This window comes from Alligator sinensis, unplaced genomic scaffold (genome assembly GCF_000455745.1).
Source record: "Alligator sinensis unplaced genomic scaffold, ASM45574v1 scaffold215_3, whole genome shotgun sequence".
NCBI lineage: Eukaryota > Metazoa > Chordata > Crocodylia > Alligatoridae > Alligator > Alligator sinensis.
The window spans coordinates 1,252,804-1,268,723 of record NW_005842175.1 but is presented as its reverse complement, the minus strand read 5'-3'; the positions used below and the strand labels follow the sequence as shown (position 1 = coordinate 1,268,723).

Here is a 15,920-nt window from a genome sequence, read left to right as displayed (position 1 = left end):
CCCTACAAGGCTAGTAAGAGATGAGAGAGGATATAGCTCCTACAAGCCTGTATGAGTCCACCCCTCATTCCCAAGATGTTCTGGTAGCAGTCTACTGTATTGGCCTTTACCTTCTTCTCGTGGTTGGGGATGATACAACGGACAAAGTTGGGGTTGGTGTTCCGCAGGGTAGCCATCAATTTGGCCAACTGTTCTTTGTAGAGCTGTCCCACTGTTCGGAACATACCCTTCCTGGTTTTAAAGGCCCCTGGCAATGCTGATTCTGACATGCCGGCCACCTGATCCAGCCCAACTATACGATCAACTAAAGATAACACAAGGAAAGCATGTTACATTTCTGCGACAGCCTGATAAGGTGGGGAAAATGCACAAAGAACAACTGGGCAGAACAGGATAAGTGAAAGATGCTGCAGGATCCTTTTTGTCTTGTCTCTACACAAGTGTCCAGGTCCTGTACAATATCTGTGCAGGCATGGGGGCAATAAGGAAAGAAAGCAACAGCTCATGACAGGGTGTCCAAGTGTTAGATCCTCTCACACTCCCAACAAATCCCCCACTGGCAGGCTGAAGAACAGCTGTACTCTGAATGGCAAAGCAGAAATGGCATGGCGGACCTTGCAAATTAGATACCACACTTACCCAATTTAGAGGTAAGAGATGGCATTTCTAATTGCTAGTCTGACAGACGTGACTTAGGATCTTCCCATCTTAAAGGCAATCAATACCCCCCACCCTCCCACTGATCCAAATGGAGCCAAAAATTCAGTCAGTTATGTACAAGGAAAGAATTCAGCTTCACTCACACATCCCAGGTTGAATCTGTAGGGCTGGCAGCTAGAAAAAGCCATATTTAATTGCAAGCTGAACCACCATGGTTTGGGATCATAAAATGCCGATCTCCACAATGCCATTGTTTGAGTCACTCTTTAGAGTACAAGTGCACTTCAAGTCAGAGACTAGACAGACTTGCACTTCCTCAAAAAAGTAAGACTCCTAAAGATCCCCATCTTGTTGGCCTCCTAGTGTACTGCAAGGATCAGCCTCAGAACTGATGGAGCCATCACCTAATTACATAAGTAAATCGCTTCCATTTTTTCATTACAATTTCACTAGAACCAGGCCAGAGTTTGGGGACAATGACAAGGGGAAGCTATAGAATTTCCTTTCCCAATGACTCTACTCAGTTCTCACCAGGCTCCAAAACTAGAGCGAGAGAATGCTACATCCTTATCTCCTTTGGCTCATAACAATTACATCAGCTGTAGCTCCTTCACCTTGCCTATTGTTTTGTATGAAAACTGGAGGTGATTCCTCACCACAATGGTAAAACGTATCCCAAGAGGGAATATTTAACCTGAGCACTGCTGGGTAAAAAGCTGTTTGTGAGTTGACTGTCCATAAAGGAAAGGGAACATGTTGGGGAGGATTATCTGGCACACAACTAACGAACACAGCTATCTGCTACCTCTACAGTAGTAGCTAGAGTAGGGTCCAGGTTGGCTGGTAAGGGAGGAAAAAAGGTGTCACTGTGGAGTTCCACAAAAAAGCACCCTGGCCTCTGAACAGAACAATCCTCTTAACCACCTTGATCCCAGTCTATGTCAAGACAGTAAAAAGGACAACGGATTGCAGCAGAAGTTTCAGACAGGAACAAAGCATAGGGACTGATCAACTGCAGTCTGCTTGCCATTTGGAGTCTGAATGGATTCTGCCAGCCTCCCAAAGAACTAGGGCCACTAGGCAGATTGATGGCCATATTCCATACAGAACAAAACACACTGTCAGAGTATTCATCCATCTCTCAAATGGTCAGCAGTTGAAGGCAAATTGAGCCACTGGAGCAGTATTTAATTGGAGTATAGTGTTTAGAGATGCCATCTCAAAACCCTCCCCCTCCAAATCCTGCACTGAAATCCAGTATCACTGGATCTGCATCCAAACAGATGACAAAAGTGCTTGCTTTTAGCTAGCCCTACACAAGACCCTGGACTGCACAGTCAGCATGCGACTATGCCCATGAGTCTACATACCTTCCGGCAAGGTGCAATTTTTGCTTTTGTTTTTAAACTTCACGAGGGGCCAGTAGCATAAAGCAAAGGAAATGAACAAAAAGACAGACAAGCGGGAATGGCAAAGGGACAGAGAAGAGTTAACGGAAGCATTTCTTGCATGGCTCTAGGTTGCGTTACACACTTGACACAACAGCCGGGTTTCTCAGTCACCTGGTTCTAGATGAAGAATAGGAAAGTGTTGATAGAAATAGGCTCTCTGAACGTTCTGCATCTCTGCAACAGACAGAGACGTCAAAGAAAACCCAAGACAAGAGAGTGATAGCAACAGTAAGACTCAAGGCAACAGAAACTCAAGAGAGGAAAGAGTCAAATACCTAATGACACCGCAGCAAGAACATGAGTAGCAGCATCTATGACTAAGTCAACCGTCTGAGATTTCATGTGTGTATGTTGCAGCTACAGGCTGCTGACTGATTCACATTTTAACCTAGGATTCTTGAGTTGGAAAATATCTGTGATGCACGTGACAGGCTAATCACAGGCTAAAGAGGGGCATGTGAGCCCCTCATTCCAGCCAGAGAGGATATTTCTTTTGTGTATAGTACTGCAGAATAAGCAAAGCAAGTGTGCAGCAAGTTCCAGACTGCACTGGTCTCAGTAGCTCATTTTTAAGGAGGAAAGCAGCACATCTTACAGAATTCTGACCATCAGATACTAGTTCTTAGATGCAATTTCTTTAATAGAAGCTGCCAGTAGGAAGAGAGAGAATTTCTAACACATACCATCTTTCCATAGCTCGGACACAAACTTATCCGAGGACTGGTGGAGAAGAGTAGCAATATTATCATTCAGAGGATCCATGTTTTTCATCAGCCACTCATCTGCTTTGTAATCCACCTGGGGAGAAAATTGTTCGAGTGATTAAAATGGTCTTCCTTGAGTGTGGGGCTGCAAGGGATTCTGAGAAGGCTAAAAAGTTTTGCTAACTACCTGGGTCCACAAATGGAGAGGCAAAGCTTAAGGTATACACCTGGAGCACACTGCAAGAGCAACTATGTGCTAGCAAACAGAATGTTTACCCTAAAGTATGACAAATTTAGCCCTAGTAAAATTTAGAGGTAAATCTGCTCATTTGGGGTGAGGCTAAATTGGTTTAAAGAAGCTGCCATGTGTTTCAGTTTTTGTGAATTGATTTGCCCCATGTTAACCCATTTGTACATAAGTGGCCTAAGATCAGAATAGAAGCAACAAGGTTACCTACTGTTTTCAGATTTGATTCTTCCCCTGACACTCCACAAAACATTTAGCAAGAATCCAGTTGAGCATTAGCAAAATCCAAATCCAGAGCAACAGCTAATGGTTTACTCTGTGAAAAGTGTGAATGGGTCTATAAAGTAGGTATACACCATGCTGGAAATGCCATTTGAGGAACACATTTAATCAGAGGTGGGAAAGTTATGTCTTTTTTTTTTTTTTTGTGCGATGGTATTGCTCTGAACTTGCCAAGTCACCACCAACATTTGTTGGCCTCATAGACTGAAGTTTGTCACTACCAATGCTTTTAGCTGGTGTATTGCAGGTAAGTTCTCCTGCACCTTGACAGCAGGGCATTTGAGAGGGTCCCCAGAAAACCAAAACATTTTTTCCATTGATATGAGAAGCACTGACAGTCCAAAAACTAGTAACTCTTGACAGGTCTATAGAGAATGCTGCAACACCTAGTTTCACACAATGCAACAGACATTCTTTACCTTGCCAGCATAATGAATGATGCAGAAGTCAGCTTTGTCTTTCAGCTGTTTCGGCTTCTGGAACTTAGGGTGGCTGCCCTGCTCCTGCATCACCTTTTCCACAAAGCTTTTGTCTGTCGCTTTTGGGAACCAACACTCTTCATCCAACAGTGCCAATATGCCAGGGGGACCAGCCTAGATGAGGGAGAGATACCAGAACATCTCAGTAAGGGCACAGCAGTATTGTTCTCAATACTGACAGCACTTTGAAATGAAAGATACCCAACCAAGTTTAAAAACAGCAGGAGTTGTATTAAAACAGACTAGCTGCTTCTGTGTTATTATAAATTGCAAAATAACTCCTCTAGTTCCACAGCTGGTTTCTAGATGTACAGAAGATCTCATAAAGACAATTACTTTAGGTAGAAATTTTTGTTTTGTTTGTTTTAAATGGAAGAAAGAGCATTAGCACTACACACTGTGCTACTCTTTCTAAGCAGAGACACAAGGAATGAGAATACAGGGCATCACAGCAGGAAGTTTTCACAAATCAATCTATACGCTTTGAGCAACGAGGGAATTTTACTCATATACTGGTGTGTTTAGTAGACAAGACATTATGATGGAAGGATACCGTTTCCTATTACAGTTTCAGATGATTTAGCAGCCTGCCAAATCATAGCAGGGTTTGGATCTGTATCAGACACTATGCAAATCAAGTCAACTTGGTTAAAAAGATAAATGGCTGAACAGGTGACATTCATATGATACTGATTTAGAAAATTTGACACTGGTATAGCCAATCAGTGTATTTTTTGAAGACAAGAGGGAAAATGGACAAATTCAACTGCTCAGGTGGAGGGTTACAAGGGCTGGGAAAAGCCAGCTCCCAGGCTGCCTCAGGGGGCCGTAAGCATAACAAACCTTAAGACTATGAAGCAAGTGTGGCAGTCTTCTCACTGCTCTGATGTGAATGAGCTCCTTACCGGTTTCTCTATGAGGTCAATACAAGGCTGCAGATCCAGGCCAAAGTCAATGAAGTTCCATTCTATGCCCTCTCGCTGGTACTCCTCTTGCTCCAGAATGAACATGGTGTGGTTAAAGAGCTGCTGCAACTTTTCGTTTGTGTAGTTGATACACAGCTGCTCAAATGAGTTCAGCTGGTCAAGTAAAGAAAAGAAGTTAAAGGGATACTCAACCTCAATGGCCAGCTCTGCTTGAGAACTGGAACAGTGATAAAAAAATAAAAAAAAAAAAAAAAAAAAAAAAATCAACATCTATGATCACATCTACATCTGAGGGATATTAGCCAAATGGCCAGTGTACTCCAGGTGTTTGGCAGTATTTTTACCAGCAAAAGACTACTAATAACTGCAGTTCCATGTCACAACTGCACCACTTTTGCATTCCTCTAGGGGAGTTCATATGCACACAGTTCTCCAAACTCTTTGCAAGGCATTTACCAGTAACAGTAGGAGGAGTTGCTGCAGTTTCTCAGAACAGGGACCAGGAAAGTCTCCTTTTGCCTCAGAGCTGATGAACAACCTTCCTAGAACTGAGCACTAATAGGGGCCTGAAATGTGGGGAGGGAGGAGCTCCCCCCACACTAACAAATCTGTGCTAAAGGAGCAATGGCAAACACAGTCTTATTTCCTTATGGATTTCTACAGGTCCTGGAAAGAAGCACATGTTGGCAGGATAGGCACAAGTGTGTCAGTTGGAGCACATCCAGGCTTATTCTGACCCGTGCACTGTCCTTTGCAGAAAACTAACTTTCAGCAGGCAGCAGAAGAACAATAATTGTCAAGGGATCATTCTCTAACATGTCCTGGAATATTTTTAAGCAAATACAAAACAGCAACCCTCTTAAACTTCATGTCACAAAAAAGACTCTAAACATCATTAATTTACACACTGAAGGTTAAGAGATAATTTGGACTATAATCTATCAAAGGTGAATCAAGATTACACAGAACTATACATATGGCTACAATATTCATGATACATACTCTAGAAGGAAGCAGTGCCTCAGATACACTAGGTATGCAGATTAAATACTTGCAGCAAAACGTGAAACACTGAAGAATAGTTACTAGGTGGCATTTCATAAGGCTATAAATCAGACACTGCTCATCAGTGGAACTCCCTTTAAGTCCAGGGAACAGAAAATCTGTTGCATTAGCTGCAAAAACAGAATGCTTGCTTACTTCAAAAATCTCAAAGCCAGCAATGTCAAGGATTCCTATGAAGGATGCCCCCTGCCTCTTTGTCTTATCCAGCGCTTTGTTGATGCGCATCACCAGCCAACGGAACATGCGCTCATAAGTGGCTTTGGCCAGAGCCTCAATGGCAAAGTCAGCCTGAATAGGAAGGAAACAAAAGCTAGAGTCACATTACAAGCCCAAACTAAATTGCACAAGGATTTGTTAACAATGGAGACTCGGGTTGTAATCTTTTATCACTCCCAACTCAGTAAAACTCGTCTCATTTGAGAGACTATTCCAGCTGAAAAAAAAATGACTAAGTGTCTCATCTCAGTAGGAAGGAATGGAGGATTCGCCGTATTGCAGAGTGCATCAAGTTCAAGTTCCAGCATCCAGCTTCTGGTAGGATGGTACACCAGGTGCTTTCAGAAAAGTAAATTCTGTCTAGTCCTCTCAAAGAGCAGAGATTTTAAGGATGGCAGCCTCTCAGGTTGCAAAATAAGAACATTTAGAGTAATCCAGGAGCCTCAAATTCATTCTGTTCCATAGGCTGGATGAATGTCACTGACCAGTCTGTGAGATGGACTAGAACCAGAAGTATCATTTGACACATGAACCCAGCACCACGAGTGCTGCACAGGGGGTGTCCTGTGCAGCACTTGTGGTGCTGGGTCCAGGCCACACATTGCACACTCCATTTTACACCTTAAAAGGATGAACATTCTGTGACATTTGCCTAATCTTAAGGATAAGCAGCAAGTTCCACTATCCTTGAACCTGACCTGCTCAAGAAGACTACTGCCTGCATTAGACAGCAGGCAGATGCCAATTTGGCATAAGGCACTTGGTGAATTCACGCCCTAGAGCAGAGCTTTCCAAACTTTTCATGTTGGTGACACACTTTTTAGACATGCATCATTTCGCGACACAGTAATTCAGTTCTGGGGGAGGTGCCAAGGGAAGCAGACGCGAGTAAGGGAGCTCCGCGGTGCCCTTCCGCAAAATTTTCTGCATTTCGCGCGACACGCCTACACACTGCCGCCGACACACTAATGTGTCGCGGCACACAGTTTGGAAAGCTCTGCCCTAGAGAGACTGCCAGCCCTGAGTCGCATCCACGCTTCCTTAGCACAGGAAGCCCAGTCACTTTGCATGGGAGACAGAAGCCATCCCTACCCTGCACTATCAGCTTCTATACAAGGAAAGGAGGGCAAACACTAAAGCAGTTTCAATATTACTTTGTTTATGCCCAGTTGTGATCCCCTGTGGCAGTTAAGATGGCTAATCAAGGTGTACACCAAAGACATCTGTACCCTTAATCTCAATGCTGTGGTGCTAACAGTCCCAGTGGTCACTTACTCTTGCAGAGCACATACCTGTTCTTTGGTCTGAGCTTTCTGGACATAATCTCGTCCCACTTTGATGCGAGGAGTGAGAATTCCTCTAGTGAAGTCTGTCACATTGATACCCAAAAGGTGGGACACCTTCTGAGCAGCTTGAGGGGAAGAGAAAGCAAAGACAAGTTTAAGGCTAACTCTCCTTTTGTTTCACAGTAAGCCAATGGAGGAGAAAGATATTCCCGACAATCTATTCCCCAGGGGGTCAAGTACTGGCATCAAACAGCTCTCAACGGAACAGCAGGTTAATGAGACAATCAAGAGAAGAGATCAAAAAACCCAGTGGAGTGTGTTAAGCCACAGGAGTAAATTTCACAGGATATTAGTGAATCACTATGTTAGTAGCATGAGAGCACAGGCAAGTCAACAGCCTGCCCCTGATTTGAGGATGCCTCCAAGTAGCTGAAACACTAGAAAGGACTTCAAGTTAATGATTCTATCTGCACCTGCTACAGGGTCTCTTCAGGCAATTATCAGTGGATGGGATTTTAATCTGAAATTAGAACAGTTCCCCTCTCCTCTCTGGAGGGAAATTATTTGAAGCAGATTACTTAAACTATGATACGACTCAAAACACAACCACAATCCCACTTTCTAAAGGACTTTAGCAGCTTCCTATTTATTGGTCTATTATAAATGCTTCGGCAGTACATCTAATGGGGTATTGGAGAGATGTCTCCTGGGCAGGCTCCTTCCAAGTGAGATAGGGTATTATTTACAACTACACAAGGAGAAACTGCAGCTAAGAAGTAGGTATTCCATACACTCACCAGAGAAATGCCACCTAGTCTACAGTGGGCAGAACTGTAAACAAGAAGGATATTTCCTTAAATCATGGAGCAAGTCAGAGGATTGTTTTGAGTTGTGTAAAAATGTGAGCACAACTATTAAGGCTCAACTCCCATGACACTAGCATAACTCAGTTTCAACTGGTTGCCGTGTGTGTTTCCTGCCCAGCACCTGCACAAAAACACTGCTGCATTCCTACCCAAAGCTGACTGCAATCCTACAGAAGATAAAGTGATGCATAAATATATATATTTTGCTAAAAAAAATATAAGCTTTCGGGTCTGTCCTTGACTGCGATAGACAAGTCTTTGCAAAGAGAAGTATCTCTCATTTTTGTGGGTTGTTACCTGTATTGTCTGGCATAGAAGCTTGGTCTGTGTTGCGCTCTTTCTTGAAGGCTATGTTGCCAAGCTGAAGAACACCTGAGATAACCTTTAGCAAACCTTTCAGAGTAAAAAGGAAAAGAGACAGGTCTCATTCAGAAGGAAGTGAGACTACATTAGGTAAGTATCAGGCAAGTAAATAGCACAAGCTGACATTTCATTCCTCTTAGCATCAGATTGGAGGATCATCTTTCACTGTTTAACAGTAATACATGAAAAGGCAAGAGGCAAAGAGCAAACCAACTCCAACAATCAGGAGCGTGAACCAGTTATGGGTGGGGTGATCTATTCTTTTCATCTAGATCACTTTTACCTCCTTGTAGGCATAGTGAAAACGTCCATGCCTCAGAACACAAAGTGTGGCAGGAAAGCATGGGCATCAGGGTACCTGTACTACAATTATGGCTGATGACACAATGAAATACCTCTATCGCCATGTTTCACAAATGCAGATGCCTCTTGGGGAAGTGTATACCAAGCATCTTCCAGAATAGGGAAGGAAAATTGTCAATGTCAAATATTGAAAAATGTTGACCTCATACTGCACTGACCAACACTCAACAAGAAGCAACTTTTATTAGGACTGAAGAGAGTAAGCCATCGTCAGGTGATTTCACTCCCTCAAAGGGACTCATGTAGAGGACTCTTCTCCTCCCTTCTGCCTAGCGTAGTACAAGCCATTTTACAGCACGATTCTTTCTGGCAGCAAGACTCATACGTCCACAAAGAACAAGAGCTCCACAGATGCTACTTCAGGATTGGCAGAAAAGAAACACACATGCTCCCATTGGCATGGTAAGAAATCCAACAGCCTGACAGCTGAATGGGGAGACCTGGCACTCAGACAGACAGCTTATTTTTATATTGTCTCATCTAAATGAAGATAGTTAGTGTTTAGACTCTCCCTCCAAACTAAATAAACTTACTGTCCAGACGGCTGCCATATGTATTATTCTTGTAAGCCTAATGAGACATTTAATGCACTTCACACCTAGACCAGTGAGGACAAAACATTCCACCCCATCTTTGTAGATGAACTACTGAAACTTCTATTCACCAGACGAGGTATGCTCTACAATATACATCAAACACTGACAACAGGTCACTATGGCTGTTAATTAGACTGCTCTCGTTAGGCCTCCAGGTAGAGGCATCATCACCTCCACCAAGCGTTCTGCTCAGACACATCACTGGCTTACCTACCTTTATGTACTAAACATACTATAATTTGATACACTTCTGTTTTGTTTTAGCTACAACAGTTTTATCCCCTCTTCCCATGCATTCCCCAGGCCCTTCAACGGATCCATACCCATTTGCTCGTCATCTGGGATGCCCATGATCTTCATTGCCTCCATGGTCTCCTGAAACATATCTTTATCTTGCTGACCTGGGATTGTAACATGCCCATTGGAAAGGAAACGGTACTTGTTGTAAGGCTCCAACAGCAGATCAGCTTAGAGGAGAATGGGAGAGACAAGAAGTTATTGTAGCCTTCATTATAGACAACAAACTAGCATTCTCTGCAGTAGTTGAAGCCAAGTCCAAAATGAATCATTCTTTTTGCCTGAGCTCCTCTAAAGTTCAGTTATAGCCATCTACGCTCTTAATTTGTTAACATTTGCCAGTTCCAACCTCATTAAAAATGCTTCCAAACATTGTATGTTAGCATTGATTAGTTGTTCTGGCCTCTCAAGAGTCAGACGCGGGAGAACAAGACAACCTTTGTTACTCTATCCTCTCTCTAGCCAAGAGATCAGCACCAGATTCTCAGAGGAATTTAGTTACCTAAGTGGATTCTTCAAAATTGTCTAGGCTTATCAGGCACCCCTTTACCTTTAAAAATGTGGCCTTCATCTCTGTTTCTGCTGGGGACAGGAGAAAAACTGAACCAGGGTTTAGATTACTTTCCTTGGCATTGGATTTCTGTAGTTCTACATTAGATCATTCTTCTACCTAGAAACTGCTTTTTGACCACTTCATTTGTCTTGGCATACTCTGCCAAAAGAAGCCCTGGTGTTTCTTGTATTCTACTTCCATTAGAGGCAAGGACTGCCCTGCAAGTGAAGGGCCCCCAGCATCTCATACTGCATTTGTTTCAAATCAGTTGGAAGTTGATATATAGCCCTAGAGACAGTACATTCCTGAGAAGGGCTCTCTCCCTGTCACCTCTACCCTCCCCCAGTTCCAACCTACAGGCCTCATACTGTGTGGGGTTAGATTCCTGTAAGTAAGCAATGGTTACTCTAAAATTATGGAGGCATTATGCTAGCAAACAACATGCACATCTAGTGTTGCTCAGGTGCCAAATGTTATTCTAATTTCTGCTAAGTGCCAAGTTTATAATGAGACCATTCTTGCCCTGAGGACCTTACACTATAAAAGGCAAGGTCATACATGGAATTGTAGTTTAGATATGGAAGGGTGTGGATGTATCACTAGCAATGAGATAAGCACAGAAAGAAACTAGAGAAGCAAGTTTTGAGGAAACCAAACAGGAGTGGGGAAGGTCCTAATCAGCAGAGTGAAAGGAAGATCCATGTATTTAGAAAGAGTGAACAATACTAGGCCAAAGACTGCAAGTGTCTGGAAACATAGGGAAGCTGCAGAGGAAGGAACCCTACAGTTACAACAAAAAGTACTCACTCTTCAGGTGCTCCCCTGCCCCTGACAGTAAGTAATAGAAGATGTGGAAGGTTCGCTCTTCTTTGGCTTGACGAATTGCACGCGATTTCTCCAGTAGATCTTCATAGAGTCAAGGACCAGAGGAGATACTGATAAGTTACTTCATACAATACTCTCATCACCCATGGCAGGAGGGAAGTTACACTTAACATCAGCACCTTTCAACCTAGTTCCTAGGAGGGGCAGGTTGATTAATACTGCCCTGCACTGCCCCTTCAAAGGTTTGGGCTCCTCCAACAGTTCCTCAACACCCCATTGGCTGACTCAATTTAAACTGTGCTTCCATCCCAGTCTCCAAGTTAGCCAAGCAGAGGGCACAGCATGATGAGCGACTGAACTGTCAATGCAAAGAAATTCTTGCCACTCTGCTCTGCCTTTTCTGATTAGAGATGAAAGGTCTCACAAAATCCTGAGGCTACTCAGGATGTCATTTCATCCATGAGGGACTCTTGCTGCAACCCCAGTCAGGTTCTAAAATGCTGTACTCTTCAATGCAAGCTCTCTTGCTGTCCATGGACACTCAAGAGGATCTCGCTAGGCTCTCAAGAGGACCTTGCTAGCCCAAGATGGATATATTCTGAGGAAAGTTCAATCCCTCTTACCTCATCCTAGAGCCGGCAGACACTAAATGGTTGTATGTAGACAAACAGGTACATTATCACCCCCCTCCCCTCCACATCCTGTATCTTATTTCTGTTGAGTGGCTCCATGGAAAGGATACAAGTTTCAATATTGGCTCCGACAATGTAGCCATTGACATCAAAGTTGATTCTAATGAACTTTCCCTGAGGAAGACATGAATTGAAATATTAGTGCTACTTTTTGCCACTACATTAGAAAGCCTAGGTTAGGACCTCTGCCAATGCAGAGAAAAAAAATTCAACAAGTCAAGCAAGTTTAAGCAGACCACAACCTCAGCCAACACAAAAACACCAGCTACTTAAAAAGTACTCACCAGGATCAAAAACACATCAATAAAGAGCTATTTCAAGGCATTCAAATGGCTTAGGAGCCAGGAAATGCATTAAAGTTTAATGCTGAAGTAGATTTCCCTCTCCTCAATTTCACATGCCATATGGGATAAGAAACCTTCTAAACTGCCTGTGCCCAGCTAGAATTTACCTTCAACTGTTTGCAACTTCCCCCTGCTCCCTGCGTTGCCTTCCACTGCACTCCAGAATAAATATACTAAGGATCACTAATCTCAGTTAGGAAGCTGAACAGAGAGTGAAACAATGGCACGAGTAGCTCTGGCACAAGTTCAGCATCTTGCATACCAGGAGCTCAAACCTGTCAGCACCACTTCATGGATAATCCCCTGACCAGTGAAAACTGCTCCTCAACTTCACTCAAGAGAAGCCAAACAGAGACCAGGACATCCCAGGGCTGCATGCCAGGCACCAAAGCAGAGCAAAACACCCCTCAAGCTCATGGCTCCTTCCTCCAGAAAGCTGGAGGCAGCAGCATTCAGGCAGGATGACCATACTCACAAATCTTGAGGAGTTGTCATTCTTCACTGTCTTGGCGTTTCCAAAAGCCTCCAAGATGGGGTTAGCCTGAAGCAATTGCCTTTCAAGTTCTCCCTAGAGAGAAAATTCAGAAGTGGATGAAATGGGCCGTCTGACACCTTAACCTGGACCCTCTGACTTAACTAGTCAGGGAGGTTGAAGCTTCCTCTCAGATCAGCTTGGCACCTGCATAGAGAAGCTAAATTGGATTTTGGAATATGGTCTCAAATATCTGGGGTGTGCTAGTTCTTATTTTGGAGAGCCTGTTTCCTCAAGAAATATCCCCTCCTTTCTAGTTCACAGCAATGCAGTCCACCCCTCTTCCGAGACAACTTCCAGGTTTTGGCTATCGGGCTACGCCACTGGCTTTCCAGGGGCAACAAAAAAGGATGTTCTTTCCTACCTTAGGCCCAGAGCCCAGCAACGGGCGGTTATCTGGGCATGAAGAGTAAATATTAAAAGGCCTCACACACAGACTTTCTGTTGGGAGACAGACCTGAACGCTGCCAGTAACAGAGCATCAAAACATACATCAAATTGTTGGGACATGGGGTTAAAAGTCTTCACTTGCACCAGGGCTCTCAGTTCCCCACACAGACCAGCAAAACCTCCTTTACAAGGATGTGGAAAAAGGAACTAATTGTATCCCAACACAGGCTACATAACCCTCTATTTCAACAAAAACTCCTCCTGACACCAGAGTGCTAAGTAAAAAAGGACAAAAAGGCCTACCAGGCTGATGTAGGGCTAGCATGGTTATGATACGCCAGGTTCTGTAGCCATCATCCAGCTGTGTTTGAATCCCTAGGCCAAAAACCCGTTCATAACCGAGTTGACTGGGGGTGGTCATCACCACAAGTGCAGACCAAGGCTCAAACCATACATCCAAGGTATTTGCTAATGATCCCCAACTGCTCTGCCAGCACACCCCACTCAAGTGCTGGAATCCATAGGCAAGTCAGAGTCATTACCCATGCCAAGTAGTCAACTGCTGAAACACGAACGTTTTTCAATAGACTGTAGGCTTTTTTTTCCTCATTTAAAAAAAAAAAAAAAACCAACAAAAAACAAACAGCCCTCTCTTCTCTCTGCAAGGACACCAGAGTTTCATATATTTTAAGATTAGCCATAGGCAAAAAGAATTCCTTGATACCAAAACTGACAACTAGGTTAACATTTCTCCTTTCAGCAGTTGTTAGTAAGCCTTTGCAACTGCTGGATGATGCACAGGAATACTGTAACATTTTGCCCATGAATGCTGATCTCTAGGATTCAGACCTGTGGAGGCAGTAGTATGAAAGAAACATTTCTCTAGCTCCTTTTGTTCTCAAGGTGCACAAGCAACTTTGGCCAATTCTCACAGTACCTCTGTAAGGAATAGGCACAGTGTTAGCTTCCTTAAAGATGGTGAAGCTAAGGCTGAGATATCAAGTGACCTGCCCTAGCCTAGGCCTGGAACTCTGGAGTTCCTAGTTCTTACTGAGCAGGGTCACATTATGTTCTCCTCCGACTCCTTTCACAAGGCTAATCATTGCAATTTGCTTGTAGAGTTGTATGCACAAAACAAACAGCCACAAAGAAGTCTGTATTCACTGTCAAGCATGTACAAAAGGGTTTCAACATAGGAAGTGAACACAAGCTGGGACAGCTGCTAATCATCACAAGGCCACACACTGGCTGTACTGAGAAGAAAGCCTTAAGTTTGCTATTAAAAAAGTTGGTCAGCAATGTTGCATCAATGTGCAGGAACTGAAACACCCTTCCACCCGCCATTCTCCCCCGTTTGATCCCATGAAGCCCTAATCCTCTGTTTGTGACTGCAATCTGTTGGTATGGAAATGAGCAGTGTCACACATTCAACAGTACAACTTCACTGCAGGATTAAGGAGGGAGAGATCAAAAAGGAACTGTTTAGAGGAAAATGACAGTCAGACTTTGGCTAAAAATGAAATTTGCAAGGTCAAATTTAGCTACAAAAGAAACCAGAAACTGAGAGTCTCATAGCAACATGTGCCTTGCAGACAAATTAACCCTGTCATGTTTTTAACTCAGGAATGAAAGGACAAATAGTGACAGATCGGTGTTAGTAGAGTAATGTGTAGAGAAGGGAAAGACAACACCAGCAGAATCTATAAAGTGACTCTAGGCAGGTCACAGTATTAAGTTCAGGCTCTGGCAGGAGGAACAGGAAAAGGCCAGAACCAGACAAGTCAGAAGCAGATCACAGGATCCAGATTAATAGAATATTGCTGTGGGACAGAAAAGCAAAACTTCTGCAGTAGCAAGTCCAAGCATGCTACTCCAACAGTGCACCCAATTAAGAGGTTAATGCTACCATAAAAAGCATCAACTCCTTCTCTCTCATATTGAATTAAGTAACTTGAATATTTCAATAATGTAAATGTTATACAGAAAAACAGTGTGCTTTTGGCGTTTCAGGGGTATAGGTTGTAGCCATGTTGATTCAAGGACATAGGCAGACAAGGTTCTTTGGGTAAATCAGGTATCTTTTATTAGACCAACTATTTTAGTTGGAAAAAATTTTTTTTTGCAAGCTTTCAGGTACAAACACCTTTTTTCAGGCTGAGAAAGCCTGCAGGTGGTGTTCTGTGATCTTCCAGGTACAAAAAATAAAATAAAATAAAATAAAAAATAAAAAAAATCATAGACTAAACAGACATTGGATTTATGGCACATTATAACCTGCCTAACATCTGATACAACAGGTAACCTCTCTACTATTTACTAGCTATATCTTATCACCAGGTCTACATTCCCCCTCCCCCTCTGTTTCTCGCCCACTGACTGCCTCAATCTGCATTTTCACCGACTGGCACACTCACATACTGGCCTCTGGCTTCTATTCTATTCCACCCAGGAAGAGCAAAGACCAACTGCAGACTTCCTCAGCCTGAAGAAGGGTGTTTGTACCCAAAAGCTTGCAAAGAACAATTTTTCCAACTATTTTAGTTGGTCTAATAAAAGATATTGAATTTACCCAAAGAACCTTGTCTGCTTTTGAAGCTAGCATCTTTGCAGCTTCTAAAAGGTTATGCCTCATTGGAGGAGGGAACAGAATTCATACTGCTATTCCAAATGTGAGAGTTTTACCAGGCTCTGCTAGAAGGGTAGAAGCAGCAGCAAATGGAGGTCTACACGTCCTTCCATAAAGAAGAGTCAGGTTCCCACCTCTCCAAACAGATCCTTAGAAT

The 15,920-nt window shown here is 43.2% G+C and overlaps 1 protein-coding gene across 1 annotated transcript in view; it reads right to left on the bottom strand.

The window, feature by feature from the left end:
* MYH9 (myosin heavy chain 9) overlaps window positions 1-15,920 on the bottom strand; it is a 92,618-nt gene that overhangs the window by 25,972 nt on the left and 50,726 nt on the right. Inside the window, exons 6-16 of the mRNA XM_006025981.2 lie at window positions 12,691-12,783; window positions 11,922-11,985; window positions 11,162-11,260; window positions 9,828-9,971; window positions 8,480-8,575; window positions 7,323-7,441; window positions 5,950-6,102; window positions 4,729-4,902; window positions 3,764-3,937; window positions 2,795-2,909; window positions 111-304 (exon numbers count right to left, since the gene is read on the bottom strand). Of these exons, the coding sequence (XP_006026043.1) occupies window positions 111-304; window positions 2,795-2,909; window positions 3,764-3,937; window positions 4,729-4,902; window positions 5,950-6,102; window positions 7,323-7,441; window positions 8,480-8,575; window positions 9,828-9,971; window positions 11,162-11,260; window positions 11,922-11,985; window positions 12,691-12,783 (1,425 nt within the window). The remainder of the gene's footprint in view (window positions 1-110; window positions 305-2,794; window positions 2,910-3,763; window positions 3,938-4,728; window positions 4,903-5,949; window positions 6,103-7,322; window positions 7,442-8,479; window positions 8,576-9,827; window positions 9,972-11,161; window positions 11,261-11,921; window positions 11,986-12,690; window positions 12,784-15,920) is intronic.